General features: G+C 37.2%; 1 protein-coding gene across 3 annotated transcripts in view; it reads left to right on the forward strand.

Annotated features, from left to right (window-relative positions):
• EDIL3 (EGF like repeats and discoidin domains 3) overlaps positions 1 to 26,098 on the forward strand; it is a 259,250-nt gene that overhangs the window by 126,456 nt on the left and 106,696 nt on the right. For 2 of the 3 annotated variants that reach the window (XM_075078570.1, XM_075078571.1), the window contains one exon: positions 3,381 to 3,509. The exons of the other annotated variant lie outside the window; for it this stretch is intronic. In XM_075078570.1, coding sequence (XP_074934671.1) covers positions 3,381 to 3,509 — 129 coding nt within the window. The remainder of the gene's footprint in view (positions 1 to 3,380; positions 3,510 to 26,098) is intronic. 3 annotated transcript variants of the gene reach the window in all.

The following is a 26,098-nucleotide window of genomic DNA, read 5'->3' on the forward strand; positions in this document are numbered from 1 at the left end:
CTTGTTTTCCTGGCTTTTCTTTCTATAGATAAACTAATGGTTTCTCACAAATGTTTAATTACCACTTCATTATTTCATTATACAAGATGTTATTTTTATCAAGTTTCAGTTGGCTGTACTTGTCAACAAAGAAAACAGATAACATGGTTCTGTCTTGAGCCCCTTTGCAACTCTCTTGGGATGCATTTGTTTGTTTCGTCCATCTATAAAATCTCAGATATCTAAGTTAACTTTTAATATTTTTTCAAAAACAGCATGGGGTTCCAGTTGAATAACAGAATGATGTACTTTGGACTATACTTATTATGTTGACTAGCACTAGTGGAACTGCACAAAGAAGGACTCAAAAGAGCAGCAAAGTGAATAGATCTATTACTTTGAGTGCATAATTAATCTTGTTGACATTATTTTATATGAACATGGATAAAAATGCCTGGAAAGCATACTATTGAATTCCACTGCTCATTAATATTGATCAAATGTTGTTGTTCCCTTTGTGTTGGAAGCCACTTAAAGATTACCTACAAAAGTATTACATTGCTATTGATTTAAAAAACCAAATCCCTGAAGTCCACTGGTTTTTGAAAATTAGTTGGCAAATTTGTTTTTTTAATTTTTTTTTGTTTGTTTGTTTGATAAATAATGATGCTTTTGAACATGCAGCTATAGATCTGGGTAACCAAGAATATTAGTCAGATTGTCAGGGAATTAATTATCCAGCATTCAATACAATGTTATTTAAAAGCCTATACATCCCTGTAGAAGTTAGTTGGGACCTCTCATCATCGGGCAGCAGTGCCTGGATCTTGCATACCATTTGTGATGGAATGATGGCAGAATTAGGGCCCAGGTCCTTCAAGACACTCAAACCTGCATAACTTGCATCACAAATCCTGTAAACTCAGTAAAAAAAAAAGAATCGTATGCTTGAAATTTCATGCAACTCAACAGTATGGTCCTCTGGAGAATTAGGAGAAATAAGATATGATGATATGGGCGTTTTAAAGTTTCAATCATTCATTCCTTTAGAATACAGATGATTCTAACCCATGTTATTTTTAGGAAATTAATGTTAACTAGTGAAAATTAGATGATTGTTGTTTACTAGTTTTAGTGCATTTAATTAGGATGGTTTAATTTAATTAGGATCATTCAAAAATCACTTTTGAACTACCAGATTCTACTAATAAAAAAAAGAACCCAGAGCAAAAATACTCAACATTTACTTTAAAAATACTGCTATTATAAGTCTGTAAGCAAATAACAACTACAATCAGGCAGAAAAGGTGTTCATTTTGTTGGTGGGTGTGTTTTTTTCAGTAGGAAAGCATCATAGAAGATTAAGATTAGCTAAAAGTACTGGCATGCAGCAGTATATTTATTACTGTGCACCTCAAATGACCTTTTAAGCCTTTGTGCTTTAGACTGATCTGAGAAAATGCAAAATCTAAAGAAAATCAATGAAAGTATGCTGAACATGTGCTTAACAAGCCATATGGAGAAAGCAGCCAGCAAAATGAGAAAGTAATTATTAAAAGATTTATTGTTCTTGGAAGATTAGAGATCTGCTTGCATAGAAATAATTAACATGTGAGGCTACCTGCAGGTACTTCCCAAACTGCAGCCCTAAGATAGAGACTTGAAAAAAAATACACAGCTCATATTCTTTGGGAGACCAAAAGTGTGAATTATTAAACATGTTTCGCCCCAAAGTATTACAGAGGATAAATAACTCGAACAGAAGCTGTGATACTTGGAAGCCATGAGCCTTCCCAGGCCTGTTAAAGAAGTTACATATGTTGTCTGGAATTATTTAAAGTGTGATGCAGAATGTGGACAGGGAAAGGCAAAAAAGGCAATAGCCAGTCTCCTCCCTTTCATCTTCATGATTTTTGCCTTTTTTTACTACTAATTGTGTTTAGAATAAGCTGCTATTCATGTCTTTTATTTACTGGGTTCAGTGAGACATATCACATGTTTAATGATGTGCACAAGCATAACTTCTGTAGGATTGTGCCCTGGAATAGGCTCATGACGTAAATTGTAATAGAAATGAGTACACGGATAGGTTCTCAAATTGCTATAAACACCCAGGCAATTATAACTGGGGGATGTGTTCTGACATCCTTGTCATTCTGTTAATTTTTATCTCTGCAAGTTAATATTTTCTTAGAGAGTGAGGTTTTCACTAACGTGACGTTCTGAATGAATGCTGTTGCTGTGAACATCTGTCATATTTGGGTTTGTAATTGAAAACATTAACTAATAGGCAGACCCTCAGAAACATTAAACTTGTAGCTCTTTTAAGTTTAAATCATTCAATTCCCAGTGCTGATTGTCAGTAAATTACGCTGTGGGAAGAAGATATTTTCTGTTTTGGTTTGTTTGGTTTTTTAAATGCAATTTTAAGTAGGGTAATAATTATTACATTGCATTTCAATAGCAAAGATTAACACCTTTCGGTGTACGTTAAAAAGGTTGCAAATATACTTTGCATTGAATTCACAAATCTTTTCACACTCAAACTTGCACATGAGCCTTTCCAATCAATAATTACCAGTTCTTTAAATTAAGATTGGAAAAAAATTCATCAAAATGCTGAAGTGTTTTCTTCTGGTAGGTAGGAAGTATGTTACAGGTAGTCTTAGTAGGATAATGACATGTAAAAGGCTTTTAACACATGCCATTAAATGAATAAATTTTAGACCTCGGTTCAAAAGGTGCTATTATTTAAAGGTATATATAGTAATTGCAAACCTAACAAATTAGATCTCAGTGCTTTAATTTCAGGTATCCTACCATGTGGTTAGTTGGGAAAAAAACATTTAGTCAGAAGACCTTTTTGAAATCAGCTTGGAGTGGATATGCTAAAAAGGCATTCCAAGGAAAAGGACTAGTTGGTTTAGTAGCTGCTAACTGCTGGCCCAGATAGTCACATAATCAGAAAGTCACCCAAAGCCATAGCAAAGATCTCCTCAAACTACTAACTTGACATGTAGTGATTATTCAGTGATATTGTACATGTCACTCTGTACATGATAGGCACCTTTGATTAATACGTATTTCCTCAGTGGTATAAAAGTTAGAATGCCTGTTATCTTTAATAGGGGAGCAAGATTTAGCTTCTCTGTCTCCTGTCTTCCCTTACATTAAAAAATAATGTTGTGATTAATGAGTAGTGACATGCTTCATATTTTTTCTTAAAAATCTGTGCTGGCAAGTTATCTGAACAAGGTGAAGGGTATATTTTAGCGGATCAGTGGAATATGAAGGCCTACGTAAGGAATATTATTTCTTTAATGAAAGCATATAAATGACTGAAATTATTATGGCTGTTATTTTGTATGTATATATATTTTCCTTTTTTTCCCCTCTCTCAGGACCCTGCCTTCCTAATCCATGTCATAATGGTGGGATATGTGAAATTAGTGAAGCGTACCGAGGCGACACATTCATAGGATATGTTTGTAAATGTCCAGAGGGATTTAACGGGATTCACTGCCAGCACAGTAAGTTACACATGGTAACTTTTATTATACGTATAGATAGGAGCCTTTTTATTGCTTGCAATGTTGAGTATTAATATCAGATCTGGTTTTCTAAAGCATATTAGTGTTTGGCCTTTACATTATGAGCAAGCTAATAATACTGAATGCTACTATTACCTTCAAAAAATGACCTTACTTCCAACTTACTGGACACAATAATGCATAATTTGCTATGCATATTCTAGAGTATGGTAAGGAAAGGTAACCACATTTAACATGGATTTAATGGAAATAGTAGGGAACTTTTCTTATGTTGGAATTGTTTGTGGGTTTGTTTTGTTTAATGCTAGACAAAAGTGGAAAGAATAACTGAAAGGAAATTCGTGAGTATATATGTCTTCTAGACCTTTCTTTACCTATGCATTTATAAATTATGAAGAAATGTTTTGAATCACAATACTTAAATTTAAGGGTAGAGGTTCCAGACTTAAATTAGATGTATATTTAGTCCTGTTTAAAATACAGTACCTGGACCTCTTTCTAATCATTATCATTTGTTTGAAGAGTTTTTCCTGGTTTCAGGTCAGACTGGGAAGAGCAGGTCAGTATCCTAGTCTTAGAGCCTGTAGTTACAGAACTGTTACACATATGGAAAAAATCCTGAGATTTCAGTAATATCATGGGGGGGGGGGGGGGGGAGTTATACAGTAAGATCTACAGTTCACCAACCAAAAATTTTAAGAAGTAAATAGATGTTGCACTTTTTTGTGCTCATACTGAAAATTCCAGATCTATGTTTCTTGCAGTAATGCACAGAAGTTCTGTGTGATCAAAACCAATTAGTAAGAGCTATGCGTGTTCATCTGCAAGTGACTGATCAGATCATGTTCTAACCTACAAATGTAGTCTGTATTATCTATTTGTCACTTAAATAGAAGCTGGGTTTTTTCATATGTAAAACTCATTTAGAACAAGTGGCTTGCCTAAGGAGAATCTCGTGTGCCAAATTTGTGTTTTATTTTGTGCAATAAAACACAGCATGGTTCTTAAAATCTCATGTTATTGATGCATTTGGAAGCCAACTGTTACTCAGTTAGAAGGTTAAAAACTCAAAGAGTCAAGAATCCAGTTCCATTTGCACATAAAAGATAAATCCACTTATTCAAATCAAAGTGAATAAGTGCTGAATCCAGTCTACCTTAATTAAGTGCTCCATTTAGATACTTGTCTATAATTTGAATTGTCAGGAACCAATACAGTCCAGCTCAAATAACTACTTATGTTCATTATGTCCCTTATATACTCAATGAAAAGTGTCTCCAAAGACCTGAATATGGATATTCAATTTCATGAACTTTGACCACACTCTGTCAGTTAGTTACGTAGGGAACGTAGGCAGTCCCACTAACTTAGTCTAGTAAATTTATGTGTCTACCTCTTCCACTTGAAACAGGGAAACGTTGGATATTATCCACTCCTCTGGTATCTGTTCCGTCTAGCCCTGATTCTGGGGGTGGCTGTCTAGTGAAGCTGACTGACAGCAACAGTCATACTGACTTTCTTTTGTTTTGATGGTCATATCATTACAGAGCTTAGTCAAGACGGGGGACTGACTATGTAGTGTAATCATGATGGCGAAGGATAGTTGTTGCCAGCCTTTAAACCATATAGCCAGGAGTTCAAGAGTCTCAAGACACGGAGAGCAGGCAAGATCATGTCTAGCTGTAACTCAACAGTTATACCAGCTTAAAAATTGTACCCAGGCTGAATTGTAAGTGCAGTAGCTTGCGCTTCCCAAACATGTTCCTTATGCTTACATACACTTTATATAATCCTGCCACCTGATAAGTGAAGCAAAAGTCATTGGAGAGTGGAAAGAAAGGAAGCTGTACCTTCATCCCTGTGACTTCTGTAAGTGAGGGTACAGGCAGACTGCTTCTGTGTGCCATTGGTGTCCAGTCATACGGAGGAGCTTGTGTGAAAACATTGTCATGTGGCCTAGCATTCTCAGGCACCCTCCATCATGAGACCACTCATGTAGTCAACATGTGACACACAATGCTTGTCCTACCATTGAATGTCAAAGAGGTGACCTTTGTTAAGGGTGCAATGAAGTGAGTAACACCACAAATTTTCATCAAGTGAAAAGTATGCTTAACGTGCTGTCTGGAAAATATCGTCTGTTGTTACCTAATTCGTGAAAAAAACATACAATTGTACACTATGGAACCATTCATTGTAGTTTTTTTCTGGGTCCCCAGTATCGTTTTAAAATTATTCAGGTATATAACAGTTAGCTAATGATCCTGATAATCCGCAAGGTGTATTTATACCAACTTCAGTATAAAGCAGAGCTCTGACATGGGTGATTCAGATTCATTGTGAGTACACCAGAACCCAAGACATCAGCTAAAGCCATTTAAGATAAGACAAGTTTATATGAACAGTTACTCTTTGGAGGAGAAAGAAATTCAGTCCTTTTCAGATAATCTGATTTAAGGTGTGATAATAAATCATATACAATATATAGGTGTTCAGAGGGTCTCTAAGGTTGTCAACTATGAGAAGCAGTGGAGGAAGTCTCTGCAATCAGGAAGAAGTATGGGACTTTCAGTGGTGGACTTAATATAACTCTTTTATATGATATCCCTTTAGCTCAATTCACAAAGTTTCTTTGACAGAAATTCTTCTGCTTCATAAAGTTTAGCAGTTCAATTCTGAGTTCACTGTAAATCATTTAAGAAGTCTGCCAAAGTAGTTCCATCATAAAAAGGTAAATTAAAATTACCGCATTGCAAGGCAGGTATCTTCATCTGAACTGTTAAAATTTTTAAAAATCGCATTATACTTGTCTTGTACAAATTTTTTTATCTTAGATTTCTTTCATGTCTAATATTCTGTCACTAAATCAATTAACATAGGTGATTGATTTTGCCATCAAGATACATTCCCAAAGCTGGTCATTTGCATCAACAAACAACCTGTCAGTATTTCTGAGATTTCTTGACTTTTTACCCAAGTAAATAATTAATATGTAAATTATTGAAGAGTTCATTAGCAATTTCACTGATTGTATATACTAGATTTATTGCCAAACTGATAGTAATTGGCAGTGGTTGTCTGAAAATACCCTAATTCCCCAGTGGCAAGAAAGGAAACAAAATTTCCCATTTCAGGGCTCAGAAGCTAATCAATGTTTGCATAGGAAAGTCTGCCTCAGGTAGAAAGCTGGCCAGATTTTTGTGGTGATACCCAAGAACAGTATATTCTGTAAAGATTCCTCCATTATTAAGAGGCATTTGCTTATCTGCTTGGTCTGAATATTCTTCCCAAGCCCTGTCCAGGTTGCAGTTCGTCACGCTGCTAATGTATGGCAATCTGGCTTTCAAACGTGCTATTGACAGTATCTAGTGACAAGGAAAGAGGAGTTGTTTGCAAGAACTAGCTTGAAACAAGGCAAATCTCCCTATGGTCTTGCTACACTGAGAAAGCAGCTCTCCCACAGAGTAATTCAGAGCACTTAAATTCCTGAAAATAGCATACAACTCATGCCCAGGAAGGCTAGGGCATACTCTGTGGCAGTGATGTAAGAGCAGCAAATCATTTTGTTCCTTCAGGATCACTCTGAGTGAAAGCTATATAAAAAAATGGCCTTGTCACTCACCGGAAAAAAGCATGTAATCATTGGGTGCATTATAATTCCCTTTTCTTTAACCACGGACTTCAAGCAAGTCAGTCTTCCGAGGTCTTTTTGGCTCTTATTGAAAAAGGCCAACTGCTACTCATGAACCAACTTCTGTTGTTAAGCCATAATCAACCTCACTAATCACTCTTCATATGACAGACAAAAATGCTGGACAAATAGGTCCTGTTCAGATAATTAATACCTTCATCTACATATAGAGGGGTTATACTGTCATCTGTTAAAACAGCCTAGAAATACAGTTCTGCCTAGAATACTGAAATGGACAGTTTTTCCACAAAAAAAAACCAAACAAAAACCCCATAACATTGAGAGATGTAGGCAATACGCATTATTGTGATTAACAGATAGAGATTGCCTTCTAAAAAACAAGAAACTGAAGCATTAGTAACAGTGTACGTCAAAGTGTGGGTTACTGGTTGCCACTCAACTAACTGAAATGACACAGAGATCCAACCAGAAAAAATCAAGTTTGAAACGACAAAGGGTTCAGATTCAAGGGTTTGATCTGGATGTGGTTTGATATTGTAAGGATCATCAACTCCGTCAGCCATAACTAAATGCCTTGCACTCCTAGAAAAATAAAGGTTATTAATCAAACACATTTAATAATGTAAGCAAGCCTTTCCAAGTGTTTATATAGAGTTTTCTGCTTTCTACCTCCCTGGCATAGATGGTGTCTGGTATTCGCATTTGCTACATTAGTGTATTGGGGAACAGCACAGATGCAGACCGTGTGGCATAGCATCAGCTCACATTTTGGTAGTACGTTGAGGCATCATCGCAACTACCCATAGGGCAGTGGCCTTTAGTGTGAGGCTGCAAACGGAAGGGCCAGTAGCCATGCATAATGTGCAGCTTCAGATCTACCAGCAACCTGAAAGCCTAGTAATGGTTCCAGCTACTAAGATGAAATATATGTGAGGAAGCTGTAGAACATACTGTGGCATGGATTTTGTATGTAACAATAAGCGAGTACTCTTGCTAAACCATTCCTGGCTGCAGTTTGGTGGTAGAGCACTCCAGAAACCATTCCCCACAGGTGGTTTTCATACAGCTGTCTTGTTTTGGAGGCTATATCTTGTTTAGATGCAGCTTGTTCCAAGCCAGCAGGCCCCCTAACCAAGTACGCAAATTTAATGTACTAGGGTAGACACGGTTGCACCATACTAGATATTCATCCCATGCTTCTTCTGATGAGCACTCACTATGGCTTCTCCTCTAATATCTGTTTGGGCCTAGGGAGTTCTAAATCTAACCCAGATTTTTATTTTGTATGGGGGGGTTCATTGTCATTCGCTGTATGCGTAGTTTTAATGACTACACTACCTATAAGTTATATACTGTAGTAGCAATAAGCTATATAGTATAGTAGTAGTAAGTTACGTGTCTAAGTATGTCTTAGGGAGCTTATATGTCTAACCATTGTTGAACTGAAATCTGAAAACTATTCTTGACCAGTTGCTTAGATAAAGAAATGAAGGAAGGCAGATGTACCATTGCTCACTTGGAAATCTTTTGGAATTTTGCTTAATTAAAATGTAAAGAAAAGTGGGTAATATGAAAGATTTCTAAGAGAGATCACTAATAAACAAGAAAAAAAAGCAAATAGCCATTAAAGCTATTGGAAGAAAAGTCAATAAAATATTTTTCCTAAAATGCAAACTCTATAAGGGGACAAAAAGCAGAGAAAAAAAATGGCAGAACCACCAGGAGTGGGAGCACAGCAGAAGTTTGCCCCATTCACAAAAGTCCAGGAAAACTTCTGTGTGAAACTGCTTGGAAAAACAAATGCTTTAAGTAAAAAACTATGGGTTTGTCAGCTGAAAACAGAGAAAGTTTTGATGATTAATCTTCTCACAACAAATCTGTGGTGAAATTGAACAACAGTGACAACAATTTTTGGTCTATTGGAAGTAAGAATTTATTTCCCTTGAAATCCAAATAAATAACTTGCTTAAAGCAATAGGTAACTGAGATAAGAATACCTGAACCCCAGAGAGAAAAAGTATTAAATCTCAGGTTAATAGACCAACACTGGATGCTGCACGGGAGGGGTCAAGACACCTACACCATGAAAAGAAGGGGCTTTACTTGCTTCTACTTTAAGATTTAATTTCATTCTCTAATAGCCGGAGATTGGCTAAAAATCCCAGGTAGAAAGTGTAATACCCTCTCCAATTTTGTTTCACTCTGTTAGCATTTGCTTATGTAGCACTGTTTATTCTTCACATTCACACACACTTCTAATAGCTTTTTTTCTTGTTGAATTACTGACCTTAACAACTTCCTAATAGATTCAGTTTCATAGTCTAATTATGCTGTATATTGAAAAAAATCCCTTTTCAATTTCAAACCTACTGTCTTTCAGCATCTTTAAATGTTTCTTTCTCTGTGTATTATAAGACTGGAAGAAAAGCAGCTTTTGAGTGCCTTCTGTATGCCACTTATTATTTTGAATACATTTGTCATGTTCCCTCTTATTTTTTTCCTATGCAAACAGTTTAAATTGTTTGCTTTTCTGTTTCACATGAGAGCTTTTCCAGGACTTTTAAAGAGTTTCTCCATGGCCTTCTCAAAACCCTTTTTGTTCTGTGGTATATATTACTGCAACAGCAACTAAACTGAAGACAAAGCTGTACCATTTATTTAGTAGAAGATCCCTAAAGTAGTTTCTATATTCTTTATGCATCATTTTGTTGGAAGCTTCTTTTCCATTTTTCCTGTTTTAACCAGAACTGGATGTTGAGCTGAGGCTTTTATTAAGCTGCCTTCTTTGATGCCTAAGATTCTTTCATAAGATGTCGTAGTGGGAGGAAATAGACCTTCACGATTGCTTTTGGGTTTTATGGGCATATTGAACACAGGGGTGGATTTCTTATGACCTGTACACTGACTGAACTATACAATGAATGGTCCTTTTAAGGAGATATGTGTTTCTATAGTGTAAAAGTCACTTAGGTTGTCAATAGCCATTATAAACATATTTTGTAGGAGGACAAATCTCTCTTCCCCTAACTACTGTCTTTCTTAAGGTTTAATATTGTTTTACTGTGGAAAGAAGTTAATGTTCAAAGAATACATTAATGATCACCAAAGAAGTTAAATTTGTTCATGTTCTGCATTAAAAAGATAACATATGGAGATATTTTATACATACAAGTTCCTGTTTATATTTGAATTAATAATAAATACTGAGTTAAGAATAATCTCTTTAAGTTCAATAAGTTATCCTATTGTAATATCAACATCACATGTTCTCTCTTTTATAACATAAATATTATAATATACCTTTTCAGTGGGTTTCCTCAGAATGACAATAACTGTTTATACTCCTGAATACATTACCCAAAAATACTAGCAATGATTTTTGGTAATGCTGCATGAAAACACTTCTACAAAAGACCCACATAGATTGCCTTTTAGATGTTCAATAACTAGTGTGCTTTTCTGCAAGCATTGTGTAAATGGTCTTACATGGCTTTACAAAATAAGAATGTGGAAGAATATATGGATTGTGCTACTACACTCATTTGTAACATAAATACTGTAAGACAATGATGAGTACTTTCAGGACTTATATGAGGTTCTTCACTAACAGACAGGGAACTGGACACTATGATTCATGTGGTGTCTTCCATTCCTACTTTCATGGGTAGATTTTTTTCCTTAAGCTATCATACCAGAGTTTGGAGTTCATATTTCTTACACATAATATCTCATACCTAAACAGATAAGGTATTTCAGATAAAAGCATGATGATGCACTCATTATTCAAACTTAGTTTACATCAGTAGAAGGTTCTCTTGGATAAGAGCAGCAAAAAGAATTCAGTAGATCTTGATGTGTTACACTCGTTCTTTGTCACTTAATACTGCCTTATTCCATGCAGTACCTACTACATAAATATTTTCTGTTTTCTTCAAGATTATGCATTCAAACAAGCAAAAGCTATTATCCAGGACCTCAGTGTAATTTCATTCTTTTGTGTTTTCCTTTTTTGGGCTCCCTTTCATACTCACCAAAAAACAAATATTTATTTCAATTCTGTTACAAAAAGTGGTACAGGATTGTTTTCTTCACTGGAAGAGGTCATCTTAAAATATCTAAATGCTATTCTTGCCTTCCCTTTTCAGAACATGAGTTGAGAAAATAAGCATTTCTTACTGCTTTGCTTTCTGTGTTTCATTTCCCAATTTCAATATTCTGGTTTTGGCAGCTTTCTAGAAGTGTGACGATTGTCTGTTTTCTTTTTGTTCTGTCTTAGCCTTCTGCATGGTAATGCTTTTAATGCTCTTTTAGCCAGGGTTTGGCATAGAAAGACTCTGCAAAGGAAAACAGACTTTAAATAGAATAACAGTGTTCGGAAAACCTAAACTCACCTTCTTTGTTAGTGTGGTCTTTTAAATAGGGTTACTCATCCTAACTGATTTCTGTTACTGTAAACTTCTACCTTCATATTTGTCAGTTTGACAAACAATACACTGAGTGAATGAACTTCCTTTCCATCTCTTTATACGACTCCATCTTTCTAAAAGTCAGAGAATGTTTGTTATTGAGAGAAATATCCTTGGCTTTCTGTATGGTCTTAAGCCCTTTGCTTAAAGCTTTGAACATGAGTTTCTTTGACATAGCCTTGAGATGTTAAGTGACTTATAACATTGGGCTGTTCCCAAATTGTCACTTACACAACTTTTCTTCAAGAAGGTGCATCAAGAAGAAATTTTTAAGACAGTGTGTTAATCACATTATTACATCAGTATGGAATTATTGTTGAATGTGTTAATGTTTTCCATTCTGATCCAGTAGATGATACAGGTTGTAGAACTGTAGAATCATAGAATGGTTTGGGTTGGAAAGAATATTTAAATACCATCTAGTTCAACCCCCTGTCAAGGGCAGGGACATCTTTCACCTAGATCAGGTTGCTCAAAGACCCATCCAACCTGGACTCGAACACTTCCAGAGATGGGTCATCCACAACTCTGGCAACCTGTGCCAGTGCCTCACTACCCACGCTGTGTATTTTTTTTTCCTAATATCTAATCTAAATCTACCCTCTTTCAGTTTAAAACTGTTTCCTCTTGCTCTGTCACTACAGGCCCTTGCAAAAAAATGCCTCTTCATCTTTCTTCTAAGCCCCCTTTATATATTGAAAGTCTGAAATATCTCCCTGGAGCCTTCTCTTCTCCAGGCTGAACAACCCAAACTCACTTAGGCTTTCTCCGTATGAGACGTGCTTCAGCCCTCTGACCATTCTCATAGCCCTCTTGTGTAGGAGAATCCACTCTAACAGGTCCATGACTTTCTTGTATTGGGGACCCCAGACCTGGCTGCCATCCTTCAGGTGGTGTCTCACAAGAGTGGAGGGGGAGAACCACCTCCCTCAATCTGCTGGCCACATTTCTTTTTATGTAGCCCAGCATATGATTAGCTTTCTGGGCTGCCATCACACATTGCTGTCTCATGTCCAGCTTTTCATCCATCAGTACCCCCAAGTCGTTCTCCACAGGGCTGCTCTCAATCCCTTCATCCCCCAGCCTGTATTGATACCAGAGGTTGCCCTGACCCAGGTGCAGGACCTTGCGCTTGGCCTTGTTGAACTTCATGAGATTCACATGGACCCACTCCTTCAGCCTGTCCAGGTCCCTCTGGATGCCATCCTGTCCCTCACGCATGTCAGCTACACCACTCAGCTTGGTGTCTTCTGCAGTCCTGCTGAGGGTGCACTGAATCCCACAAATGAGAAGAATTGATGAACAACGACAGAATTATGGACATTTCGAGGAAGAACACAGGAAAACGAGAAGTGAACAAATAATTTTTTCTCTGTTCTTTCTCCTCACTTTTTATGCCCATTTAGGAAGACACAGGAAATTATAAGACAATGTCAGCCATTGTGATGTTTTAGGATCAATACAGCCACACCACAGCTTCAAAGGGAGGATTGCTTTCAGTCTTTGTTGTGCTCACAGATTCATTACAGATATACCAGCACATTTCTGTGAGGAAGATAATTAAGATAAATGAAATCTTGACATGAAGTCTCATTATTTAATGAGACAAAACTTATCATTTATAATTTTGTCACAGAGTGGCACGGTCTGGTCCATCTGTGCAGGATGCAGCTGTTAGAAAAAAAGATGAGTTTTGAAATTTTTTCTTGTTTTTTTTTTCTTGTTTTTCCTTTTTATTGTTCTGCTGCTGTTAGAACTACGGTATTCAACCATCTCTGTGTGTAGGTGTGTCAACAGTGTAGAAGTAAAACATTGTATTTGTGCTAGGAACTCATGCTGGCATAAGGCTGTGCAATTCCTTATTACTATACAGAATATTAGTATTTCCATTTTTTATTGAGCTAGTTAAAATTTATATGACTCACTTTAATGTTTAGAACTTGAACAAATCACATGGCAATTTTTCTAAAAAAGAAAGAAAAAAATTTAGTCATCAGGTGTTGTTTTTATGCCACAGACCCAGTGAACAGTTTGAAGAAACCAAAGAACTTTTTAGAAGGAAGATCCAGGAATACATTCAGTACTTTAGCTACTCTTTTGAAATTATAAGCAATATTTATTAATGTGGATACACTTTTGAGATCAGTGGGTTTCTTTGTAAGTAGGTGGTATAAAGAGGGAGAGAATATAGCGTCAGACTCATTACCTATGTGTGCAAAACTTGAAAAAACGGTGCTTGAACTTGAAGCTCAATATAATGAGGTAATAACCTAATAGTATATAGCAATCTGCATTACAAATGTATTCCCTTTGTATATCTCAAGCAAAACTCATGGCGCTGTCACATTTGCATATGAATACACAGGATATTCTTCTAGCTTGCATTTATACTGATGTGTTAAATAACACCATTATTTCTGTAGGGCATCTAAATGAGTGTTTTAGTTTGAATCAGGAGTGCATTTTTTAAAAAAATCTCTTGATCATCTCCAGTTACTGTGCTTTGCTTCATGTGACAGCAGTCTCGGAGCAAAAGAACTGTGCTCTTGTGCTTTGAGATGAAAATAATCTAAAAAATAGTCTGGTAGTCTAGAATCCCTCATTTACAGGAAGTGGCATAAAATATTTCAGTGGGTAAATGGGCATTCCTTCCACCCAGCCAGCCTAGAACTTGTACAGAGAAAAAAATCCCTGAGATATATGTAGGGACATGCAGATGCTGGGTCCTCAGCTCTAATCATTTCACTCTGCAACTCTGATTCTGTAAGACCACACTACTTCAAATGTAGATGTAACCTATCTGTGCCTACATTTTTCTCCGAATACACTGGAAACAATTAATAGATCTTGTTTATCTTCCTTTTCTTATGACTAGTTGATATCTGATATCACAAGAGGGACTTGGTTCTCTGCAGTCTCATGATCTGGCCTGAAGTTTGTTTAATCCTGTAATGTGATTGCACTGCCAGAAGTGATGGTGCCCATCTTCCCTGAGAATATATCTCCATCAGACTTCAGTCTGAATCATCTTGCCAGGTTGTCTGGAAGTGTACAACCCAACCACAAGAAAGGATTTTCAGTGGTATCAGATCCCTGAATGTACCTACACAGCTGCTAGGTCCTAGAGAACTGGGGAGACAGGAACATGCGAGGGACGTAAAAGGTTGAACTGGCAGCTCTCCATTTTTAACAGATTAGATACAGTACTGAAACTGATACACCCTCTTTTGGTGACTGCTGTTAATGAGAACAAAGATATTCCTTAGGAGCTCCAGAGGAGCTTATTAATTCTTCCTGTGGCACTCTTCTGCCCAAGTGCACAGAGCTTCTGTGACTCTAGCCATCAGTAGTTGCTTATCATCTCAGAAAGACTTCTGTTGGGGTCTGTGCTTGGCCATGACTGAGCAAAAATTATAGCATTCAGGAACAGCCCCCTTACAACAAAGCATTGGCAGTGAATTGACGTTGCGCAGTCCAGATGTGTATGCATTACTCCATAAAAGATAATTTAAATTGCTATTTACCTGCAAATAATAGGTAAGTTTTGTAATGTTGTCAGATTTCATTTTATACTCAACACAAGTCTGGTTTTCTCGTTCTGAAAATGTGTTCTGTGTCATCCTTTTGTGTATGCAGCAGAGCTATTAATGCATACAGTCGTTACTCTCATGAGTTTTTAGAGTTTATTTAAAAGTGGTATTCTCTTCCAATACCAGTAGTTTTCATTGCTATAGAGAAATTAGTCTACTCTTTTCTCATCCTTTCTATTTTCTTTGTCAGTCATACTTAATATTTAAGGGAGATTCAGAATAACACTGCAGAAGTCACACAGCAAAATAGGAATAAAGTAAAAGGTGAAAAGAATTTTTGCCTGAATCTAAAATTTAGACTTTTACAGTATTTATTTCTGAATTCATTATTTCAGTGCTCTAACCAAGAAAAAACCTCCTCCCATTTCTGAGGAGAAATAAAGACCTTTTACAGGGACTGTACCACCCATGGCTTGAAGTTATAGTACAGATTATATATATAGACTAGAAGGCAATTCCTTAGCTACAAAACATAGTTGTAGAAAATGCACAAACCTACTTGGATAGCTCTTACTTGATGTGATCATCAAGCAGAGGTGACATTGCCTGGGCCAGCTGCCATAAATACAAGTTCTAGTTCTAAAAGAGGGTTTTAGTGCAGGACACGTAACTCTCTGTGAGTCATGAAGAACAACTGGGGTATATGTGCCCTGAGATAATAGACCTGTCAGTCAGGTGGAGACAGAAGTCACTGCAATAAATATTTCCCTTCCTGTACTAGACAGTCATTCACTGGTGAAGTGAGGAAACTACTTAATACACATTTTGCATCTTTTATGGGGAGAGAGATGTGGCCTTCCTTTTCACCTTTGCAGAGGAAATTACTGTAGTCCAAAAGATAAAATGATTGATAAGTGATGAGCAAATAAGTGTATTTCCCACAGATAATAGATACTATATATATGCCATGTGTACCATATGCATATATCACAGAATCACAGAATTGTTTAGGTTGGAAGGGACCTCTGGAGATCACCCAGTCCAACCCCCATCCTCAGGCAGCGTCAATCAGAGCAGGTAGCCCAGGATAGTGTTCAGTCATGTTTTGAATATTTGCCCTGATGTAGACTCCACAGCTTCTCTCCAGTGTTTGCTTACTCTCACTGTAGAAAGGTATGTTCAGATGGAATTTTCTGTGTGTTAAATAGAGCCTGTTGCCTCTTGCCTGGTCAGTGGACAACACTGAGGAGAGTCTGGCTCTTCTGTCTTTGTTCCTTCCCAACAGATATTTATACATGTGTGTAAGATTCCCCTGAGCCTCCCCTTCTGCAGATTGACCAGTCCCAACTCTCTCAGCATCTCCTTGTAGGTCAGATGCACTTGTCCCTTAGTCATCATAACCCTGCGCTGGGCTGACTCCAGAAATGCCTGTTGTAGTGAAAGATGTCCCTGCCCAAGGCAGGGCAGTTGGAACTAAATGATCTTTGAAGGTGGCTTCCAACCCAAACCATTCTATGATTCTGTGTCTCCCCAGTGCTGAGTGGAGAGGAAGGACCACCTCGCTCAGCCTGGTGGCCATGCTCTGCCTAATGCAGCCCAGGAGGCTGCTGGCCGCCTTTGCCGGGAGGGTGCGTTGCGGTCTCATGGTCAACTAGCGGCCCACCAGGGCACCCAGGTCTGCCTCTGCCAAGCTGCGTTCCAGCTGATCAGCCCCGCAGCCTAGACTGGTGCATGGGTCTTTTCCTCCCCAGAGGCAGAGGCAGGACTTTGCAGTTCCCCTTGTTGAACTTCATGAGGCTCTTGCTCAGCCCAGAACCTTCTTTCTCCAGCCTGCTGAGGTCCCTCTGGATGGCAGCACACCCACGTGGTGTGTCAGCCACTCCTCCCAGTTTTGTACCACCTGCCAGGTCGGTGAGGGTGCCCTCTGCCCCAGTGTCAGGTCATTAATGAAAAAGTTGAACAATGTTGACCCTGTGTTGACCCCTTGGATACAGCACCATTGATTTGCATTCAAATGGAGTTTTTGCTACCCATCACCACCCTCTGGGCCCAGCCATCCAGCCCATTTTTAATCTACCTCACTGTCTACTTATCTAACCTGCACACTGTCAGACTGCCTATGAGTATGTTATGGGACACAGTATTAAGAGTCTTGCTGAAGTTAGGATAAACAACATCCCCTTCTCACATTCATCCACTGACCCAGTGACATCATTATGGAAGGCTGTCAGCACGGTCAAGCAAGGTTTCTCCCTCATAAATCCATGCTGACTACTTTGCATCACCATTTTGTCCTTCACGTGGTGGGAAATACTTTCTAGGACAGCTTTCTTCTCCTGGGGACTGAGGTGAGGCTGACTGACTTGTAGTTCCCCAGGTCTTTGCTCTCGCTCTTACGTTTGTGGATATATACTTTAAGCAAATGTATAATCCTTATAGGACTAAGGATATACCTATGGGTATAATGAATATAGTGATTTACTCTAGTGAATAACAGACATTTGGTCATCATGTATTAAGACATCCATTCATTTATTAATCCTCTATAACTTTTAAGTGACTTCTAAATGTACTCTTAATCTCATATGTATCCATGTATGTTAACTGTAATAAAATGTGTTACTCCACAGCCACTAGAGGGGAAGAAAGGTTAGACGACTGTGCCAAAAGATCTAACCCATTCTCCTGTTTACAGTGCTAGACTTTTTCTGTGATATAACCTCACAATAAGATTCATAAGCAGTGAAACATGCATATATTTATGAGCAACTAGGTATATGAATTTGAAAGTATTAGCAAAGAGCCACATTTATGTGTGCTTGAGGAACATAAGTGCACTGAAGTCCCACAGAAACTTTTTATGAGAGCTTAAATGAGATGTGTGTAGATTGGCCATAAAGGAATACACTTCACCCCATGTATATCAAATACAGATGTGAACAAATATAACCATCTGTTTTAGTCATTTTAGAACATCCATCATCACATCCTCCGTGACTTCTTGGTCTAATAACATTTTTCAGAACACATCCCATAACTCTACTCCTGTGAAAAAGATATAGCCCTACCCTCACTCTATTCTGTAATGCATAAACTACTGCATTTTGAAAGAACAGAATTATTTTGGGGCATGTGAAGGCGAATACAGCAATTTAGTGATCTGGGTTCAAACTTGCTTTGAAAATAGTTGGACTTCTTGCCCGGAGCGTACCTACACTATTTTAACAAATAATCCAGTTAGAGGCTACAATCTAATGCTGGATAATTTAAGTTTAGTCATGAAGTTGAGATTTTTGGAGCATTGCTTGTAATAGGAAATGATTCACAAGCTGATTCACTTTTTAACAAGACTTTTTTTTCTGAACTACAGTTAAAACGATTTGTCAAATGCTTGTTATATAAATAGCTGATTATTTTAATAAGGTTCACTGTAAATTATATGAATTGTTGCCTTGAAGGCATGCTTCTAAGGTGTAAAATTAAATGGTAAGTTGCTTACTAAGATGAAGGTTTCCATGCCAGTATACATTAAAAGTAATTAAAAATGAAAATCTGCTTCAATTTATATGAAAATTTTTAATGTACCAACTCTTTTGGAACTAATAAGAAAGGTCCTGGGAATGCTATTCCAAAATTCTATTAAATTTAAATTACCTCAGATGAAAAGCCTTTAAATATTTATTTAAACAGGTAAATAGAAGATCAGGAAATACTGACATAGTACAGTGTTGGAAGTGTGACTCCACAGAGAAAATTATGATAACTTTTTAGTGGCTGTAACTAAAAGATAAAAATTTTGCAAGACAGGTAGAAGGCATCTATGTGGATTCAAATTTCATTATATGATCAGAGCAATAGCCAGTCTTCTCATTTATTGGAGTTTTGAAACAAGAAATAGGGATACAAAAGTATCCTCAAAATACACAAAAATGTATGAAAATAAAACCACAAATATTGCTGTGAATGCAACAAGACGTGTAGTTGTTGTGGCCAGGATTCCTGTAGAGCCCTATCTTGTTTAGAATCTGCTCAAAGTCCTTTGAAGTCAACAGTCACCTTTATACTCTTTCTAGACACTCCCATTAAACTTTTATGAAATTAATTCTATAGTTTCTAATAGTTTCTAAGGAAAATAATTGAAAACAAATTTTGGAATGTAAAAATAAAAAAATAATTATCATTTGCTCTCTTGCTGGGAAACCTGCATGTTATAAAATGTGCCTAGCATATAAAATGTTAAATGTGTATATTGCAGTGATGTATAAACTTTTCAGTGTTTTTATTTATTTTAAAATGTGATTTTACAGATAGATGCTACAACTGATTCACTGATACTATATTAGTGTTACTTTGAACAGAGGTGTAAATTATAGATGCAAAAGATGATAAATGAACTGGTGTGGAAAGAAATTAGTCATAATGAAAATGCTGCTTTGTCAAAACTAAAGATTTTACTTGCCACATTAAAATTAAGAAAATGTCAATTTAAAAAATCTTCAAAATATTCTTTCATTTTTGGTTTATCAGAACTCTGATTTCTTTATGAATCAAAGAGAACTCAGAATCATAGCTATATATTCCAATTTTTCTTGAAACAAGTTGACCTAAAATTATTTCAGAAACCACTAAGATGGGATATCACACGTGATTTTTTCCAAACTAAGGAAAAAGATTAGTGTTTACAGGTAGCATGAAGTCTTTGTTTTTGCTTTCCTTCTTTTTTTTTTCCTTAAAGAGAGCTTGTTACACAGATCTAATGAAAAAAAAAAAATTAGTCCAAAGAAGCCTAAGAGGATATGAAATTGTTTTGAAAGACAAGCATGTTATATTAGAAATGGTGCTTAAGAGGCAGTTTCTGACAGAGCTCTAGATAGGAGTAACTGAACTGTTGTCAAATTTGTTTTTGTTATGTGTTTAGAGGTTAATGTATACTGCTGGTTATGAGGGTATCTCGAACATTCACGCATCACCAAGCCAAAAGTTCTGACTTATGTCTAGATATTATTTTTATTTCTTTGTCTTGCTTATTTGGAATGCCTCTTTTGGGTTCACAACATGACTTTAGTACTCTTGCCTGACTTACTCTCTTCTTAATACAATAATACTATCTGAAATATTAGTACAGAATGGATCAAGAAAAATTCTAATGGGCAGCTCTGTGATGGATCATTCTGGAGAACATTTACCACAACATGTTGTACCAAATATTTGCAGGAGAAGGAAAACTCTAGATAGAATCATGAGGGTAGGGGTAATATAATGTCTAGCCTGTAAGGGTGGGGAGCTAGAGGCTTGTACTTTTTCATCTCAAGCTTAAAGCTGTCTTCTGCTCTTTTTGAAGATCAGATAATACGGATATCTGAACAGTGAGCCACTTCAGTATGGCATTATAGTTGAAGTTTCCTACAGGTTACTTGGCACAGCATTTTTAGAGCCTTCTGTGGTCAGGAAACTGGCTGTGAAAAAGCAATCAAACCACTGAATTTTGACATATGTTTGTCCTGTGTTGAATACACATTGAATACATCCAGTTCAGATTTAATAATATATACTAAATTCCCAAATTTCAAGGAAATATACTCCAGTTCTTTTCAAATGTTTCACAGCAGAGTTGTACTAGTAGTGTATTAGTGCTTCTTTTTGTATAATCCTGGTTAAATCAAGGAACAGTTATAGCTGAAGTTACAGCTTTTTTCTTTGTTTGTTTGCGTTAATCACAGACAAAATCTTCTTCAGAAACAGGTTAGAAACTTTCTTAAACCTTTCATTAGCAATAATAACATTAATCAAGAAGCCAAAATGAGTATAAAATCAAAGGATAAGGAAAGAATGTGCTTGTCAACAGGAGGGAACTTCAGGAATTATGTAGTGCAAAAGGTAGTCCTGGATCAGAAACAAGGGTTCAGGTGGCAGGAACCAGGAATTTGGGCTAAGTAAAGAACAAGCAAGCGGGGGACGGGAACAAGCTACTGCTATGCATTTGCAGCCAAAATGTGAACTGTGTTGGCAAAAACAACTGACTGACTTTATCAGTCCTGTTGTCACAAAAAGTCAGGTTTATACCAAGTAGCTTGCTGAAGAACTCAGATTACTGGAAGTAATACTTAAGTTTTTTCTTATAATAGCTACATAATTTATATACCTGTTTCATGTCAGGTAATTTTTCAGGAAAACACGTGACTGTGTTCAACTGATAAAATCCAAAATGAGGATTATGAATTTTTAATTATATTATGTTTGCAAGTACAGTACTAGTTTTTATTCATGTTTTATTAAATACTTAGAAGATTAAAAAAATATATAATGCAGCAAAGAAGCACAAAACCCCAGAACTCTACCTCATGATTCTCCAAATCACTATGCAATATAGCAAATTCCTCTCTGACTTGCACAGTTCCTGAAAGCGTACTTCTGTTCCAGGTTGCAAAATGACTGTGCTTCAGACAGAATTGTGATTAACAGCTTTGTAGTTATGGTTTTATCTTAAAGGCGGGAAATTTAAATTTAATTATCTTCAGCATGAAAAGAAACATTTACTCCCTAATCAGCTTTCTTAGCCCTTCAAGCTATGATTCAAGGAACAATCTATTCGTCAGTGCTTCCTTGTTCCTGCACCACTATCAATTTCAGAATCCATCTTCAGTAGCAAAATCTTGGGGGATTAGGCATGGTGGGGGAGGAGCGTTGGGCTTGGGGTTTTGGGGTTTGGGTTTTCTGGGGGTTTTGGGTTTGGGTTTTGGTTTGGTTTCTTTTTTTAGCTAACCTGGACACTATTTTAAAATACAGGCTTCTGTGCTGGCACTGAAACCTCTTTGGAGCCCACTTCACTCAGTATTTAACAGCCTTATTAGGTCTCTCTCTGAGGAACTCTGAATTCTCTGGTAGTACCCATCTATCTGTGTTTTAGTTACTGCAGTGTGTAAGATGGTTATCTGAACTACACTTCAAAATCTGACCTGGCATAAAACCTAAGCTTACCTGAAAAATCGTAAGCAACCTACAGAGGTTTTACTTATTTAACTAATACTTTTAATTTATATTAAAAGCACATTCTTCTCATGTAGGTAGGTTGATTGTGTTTAGTTAGTGAAGAATTTGTATCTGACAACATACAGAGACCTTTATTTTAGAAGCCTTTATTGTCTTAAGGAGCAACTACTCCAGAAACTCTGGCATTTTAAAAATTCTATTCAAGTTTACTTCTAGTCATGACAATATGACAAAGATTAAAAGGGAATATATGTTTCAGAAGAAAGAAACACACCACCTGGTGTACAGTTTAGTATCATAATTAGCACAACTAGGAATTTTAACAAAATCTGACCACAGTTTGCAGGAACCACTTTTAATTAAATATGCTACATCTGCACAGTCAATCAAATGAAATAATGAATAGTAAATTAAATAATTCTGTAGAACTTATGCTCCTTCCTTTAACAGTCCAGTTCATTATATTTCCAACTGTTCTGGTAACAAACATGATGCTACAGTGAGCTAGTCTTTCCTCATTCATCAAATATGACACATTTGTTTGAACTGATGGGATTAAAGGATCTCAAATAACTAGAAAAAAACACTGTAAGATCCAAGTAACAGAGATGATAATAAAAAACTTCCATCTTTCTGCACTGATCATAGCTAATTGCTCCATAGGGATAGAATATGAGGATTGCTTTATAAATATCTGGTAGTTAAGGTTCAGTCTGTTTGCTACATCATCACATAGACAGTGTGAAATATACTGGAAAGTTGTGCATTCTTTCTTACATATTTCAATATGAATGGCAAGCTAGAAAAATTTAAATATCTTGAGAAGATATTATCTTTTAACAGAAAAGCTTTTAAGAGGATAAATTACTACCTTTATTTCACCAAGTAAGAGATAGTTCATATGTTCACTTAATGTTTTTTAGTTCACAGTGGCCTTGGTATTTTTTTTCCCACAAATGTGTTAACCCATATTAAAATGATCAATAACCTGATGAAAACATAAGGTTAATGGGCTTTGCTTAAAAAGGCAAATAGGGAGCTGAAGAATCTTGATAAATTTTATAAATATATGTAAAGAATTTAATTTAGAATTGAGCAGGTCTGTTCTTTGGTCATTTCCCTTAGCAGGTTTTATCTTCCACACACTAAGCTGTTACTTGTATTCTTTCTAAAAGAGAGAAGTTCAGCTAACCCTGTGAATTTTTGTTAGTCCAGTATGTGATATCTTTATAGGCAACAAATAGTAAGGCATGAAGGATTAAAAAGACACTTAAAGATCAGTAGCCATCATCAATTTGAGTATAAAAATCTGAAGTTTTTCTGGTTCAAAGAACTGAAACTAGCCTCCCCATTTAGTTGAAGGTCTGTCTCTGCAGTTCTGTTCACAACAACAGGAAGTCTTTCACAGAATCACAGAAGGGTTGAGGGTGGAAGGGACGTCTGGAGGTCATCTGGTCCACACCCTCCTGCCCAAGCAAGCACATCGAGAGCTGGCTGCAAAATGTTTTTATAATATCTCCAAGGATGGAGACTTCACAAATGGCCTTGGCTACCTATGCCACTGCTCAGTCACACTCACAGTAAAAAACTGTTTTCTGGTGTTGAGACTGAATGTCCTGTCATGTGTTTCAGTTTGTGCCTGTTGCGCCTTGTCCTGTCACGGGGCATCACTGAAAAGAGCCTGGCTCTATCTTCTTTGTGTCCTTCCTTCAGGTGTTTATATACATTGATGAGCTTCCTGCTGACCCGCCTCTTCTTTAAGCTAAACAGTGCCAGCTCTCTCAGCCTTTCATCATAGGCAAGGTGTTCCAGTCCCTTAATCATCTCAGTGGCCCTTTGTTGGACCCTCTCCAGTATGTCCATGTCTCTTTCATACTAGAGGGTGCAGAACAGGATGCAGCATTCTAGGTGCGGCCTCCCCAGTGCTGAGTGGAGAGGAAGGACCACCTCGCTCAGCCTGGTGGCCATGCTCTGCCTAATGCAGCCCAGGAGGCTGCTGGCCGCCTTTGCCGGGAGGGTGCGTTGCAGTCTCATGGTCAACTAGCGGCCCACCAGGGCACCCAGGTCTGCCTCTGCCAAGCTGCGTTCCAGCTGATCAGCCCCGCAGCCTAGACTGGTGCATGGGTCTGTTCCTCCCCAGAGGCAGAGGCAGGACTTTGCAGTTCCCCTTGTTGAACTTCATGAGGCTCTTGCTCAGCCCAGAACCTTCTTTCTCCAGCCTGCTGAGGTCCCTCTGGATGGCAGCACACCCACGTGGTGTGTCAGCCACTCCTCCCAGTTTTGTACCACCTGCCAGGTCGGTGAGGGTGCCCTCTGCCCCAGTGTCTGGTCATTAATGAAGATACTGGACAGGATGGCACCAGTATTCACTCTGGGGGTACACTGACAGTTACTGGCTTCGAACTCGACTGTACACCGTCTGGGCCTGGCCACTCAGCCAGTGTGCAACCTACCTCACATACATAGTGAATATAACTTAAAAGCTGCACAGCTTTTCAGATCTGCAGAAAAAACTAGAGGTACAGACCTCCCTGGAGACATCACAAATTCAATCAGATCTATGCAAGTGGTATTAAAATACTAAATTTTTGTACACAGATTTCTAGTAAATATAAACGATCAAACCAAAAGTACAAACGTACTCAACTACCAGAGATCAAGCAACTTCGTTGACAGAGCTGAATTCTGCTTTTCTGTACAAGCCTTACTGTATCAGGTTTAGACATTTAGCTAGCATCTTCTTTAGTCTGCATATGCAAGTACAAACTAGGTTTGCATTTTGGGGACAGAAGCAGATTGAACACAACAGGGAGGAGCATTACTTCAATTCTTAGGGTGTTTCACCCTCCAATGAATGCAACTAGTTCATCATTAATTATCTCCTCATTTGAACTTATTTCTGTGTTATGCACATGTGCACTTCATTGGCAACTGTATCCAAAATGCATATGCACTTAAGCAAAACTGAATGAAGTAAAATTGTAGTGTAAGCTAAAGACTGCTTTTGTGTTTGCTGTTTACAGTGTCTAATCCAACAGGACTTCAAGCTAGTGTGGGCTACCATCTTTTAAATATTTAATTGTATGCATTGAAGCAGCCCTTTGAGACAATGATGTAAAAAAATCCATAAAACATTTCTACTCTATACAGTACGAACATAAATGCAGAAACAGATAATTTTAATTATGAGATATCATTATCCTTCACCTGCCTATTTATGACGACTGAAAAATAATATATTGCATTTGAGGAAAAGAATCTGATATTATGATTGAAGGTTACTAAACTGAAAAACACAGGGGAGTATTATTCTTGCAGCATTTGACAAAGTGTACTGGAAAAGGGAAACTCAAATTAAATTAACCACCTTTTCTGTCTTCTGAATTTAATAAAATTTGCAAGCTTCTAGACCAAGCTATTAGTTTCAATTTGCCCACTAAGTCATGCACAGAAAAGAAATTTTTTAGATGGTTAAACAACCTTGTCAATTAGATGTTTAATGAATTAAGATGAACTGAGAGACATTCTTAACTGGCATCTGTTGATAAAGAAGTAGCTACATTTCTTGAAGTTGCAAGGATCACTAATGAGTACTCTGTTAGAACTAATTGAATTTATTTATTTAATCACAAACTGTGACTTGTGGCCTGATGTCCTCTGGAAGTTACAGTGATAATCCCTGAGCAAAACTTCAAATTCTGTTGTGTGATGGGATGTAATAAAACTTTAGTAGATATATGAAACTAGCTAAATTTAGATGAGATTGCTGTGTTTTCTTCCTAAAGCACAACCTGTTTAATCACATCCTTTACTGAGCATGTTTGCTAGGCAAAAGAATGTATGTTTTCTAATGTCAAATACGTTGTGATTTAGTGCCTTAAAACATGTGCTTATTGCTTTTACAATTTCTCTTTGCTAAGCTTGACATTA

The sequence above is a fragment of the Phalacrocorax aristotelis genome, chromosome Z (assembly GCF_949628215.1).
Source record: "Phalacrocorax aristotelis chromosome Z, bGulAri2.1, whole genome shotgun sequence".
Lineage (NCBI taxonomy): Eukaryota > Metazoa > Chordata > Aves > Suliformes > Phalacrocoracidae > Phalacrocorax > Phalacrocorax aristotelis.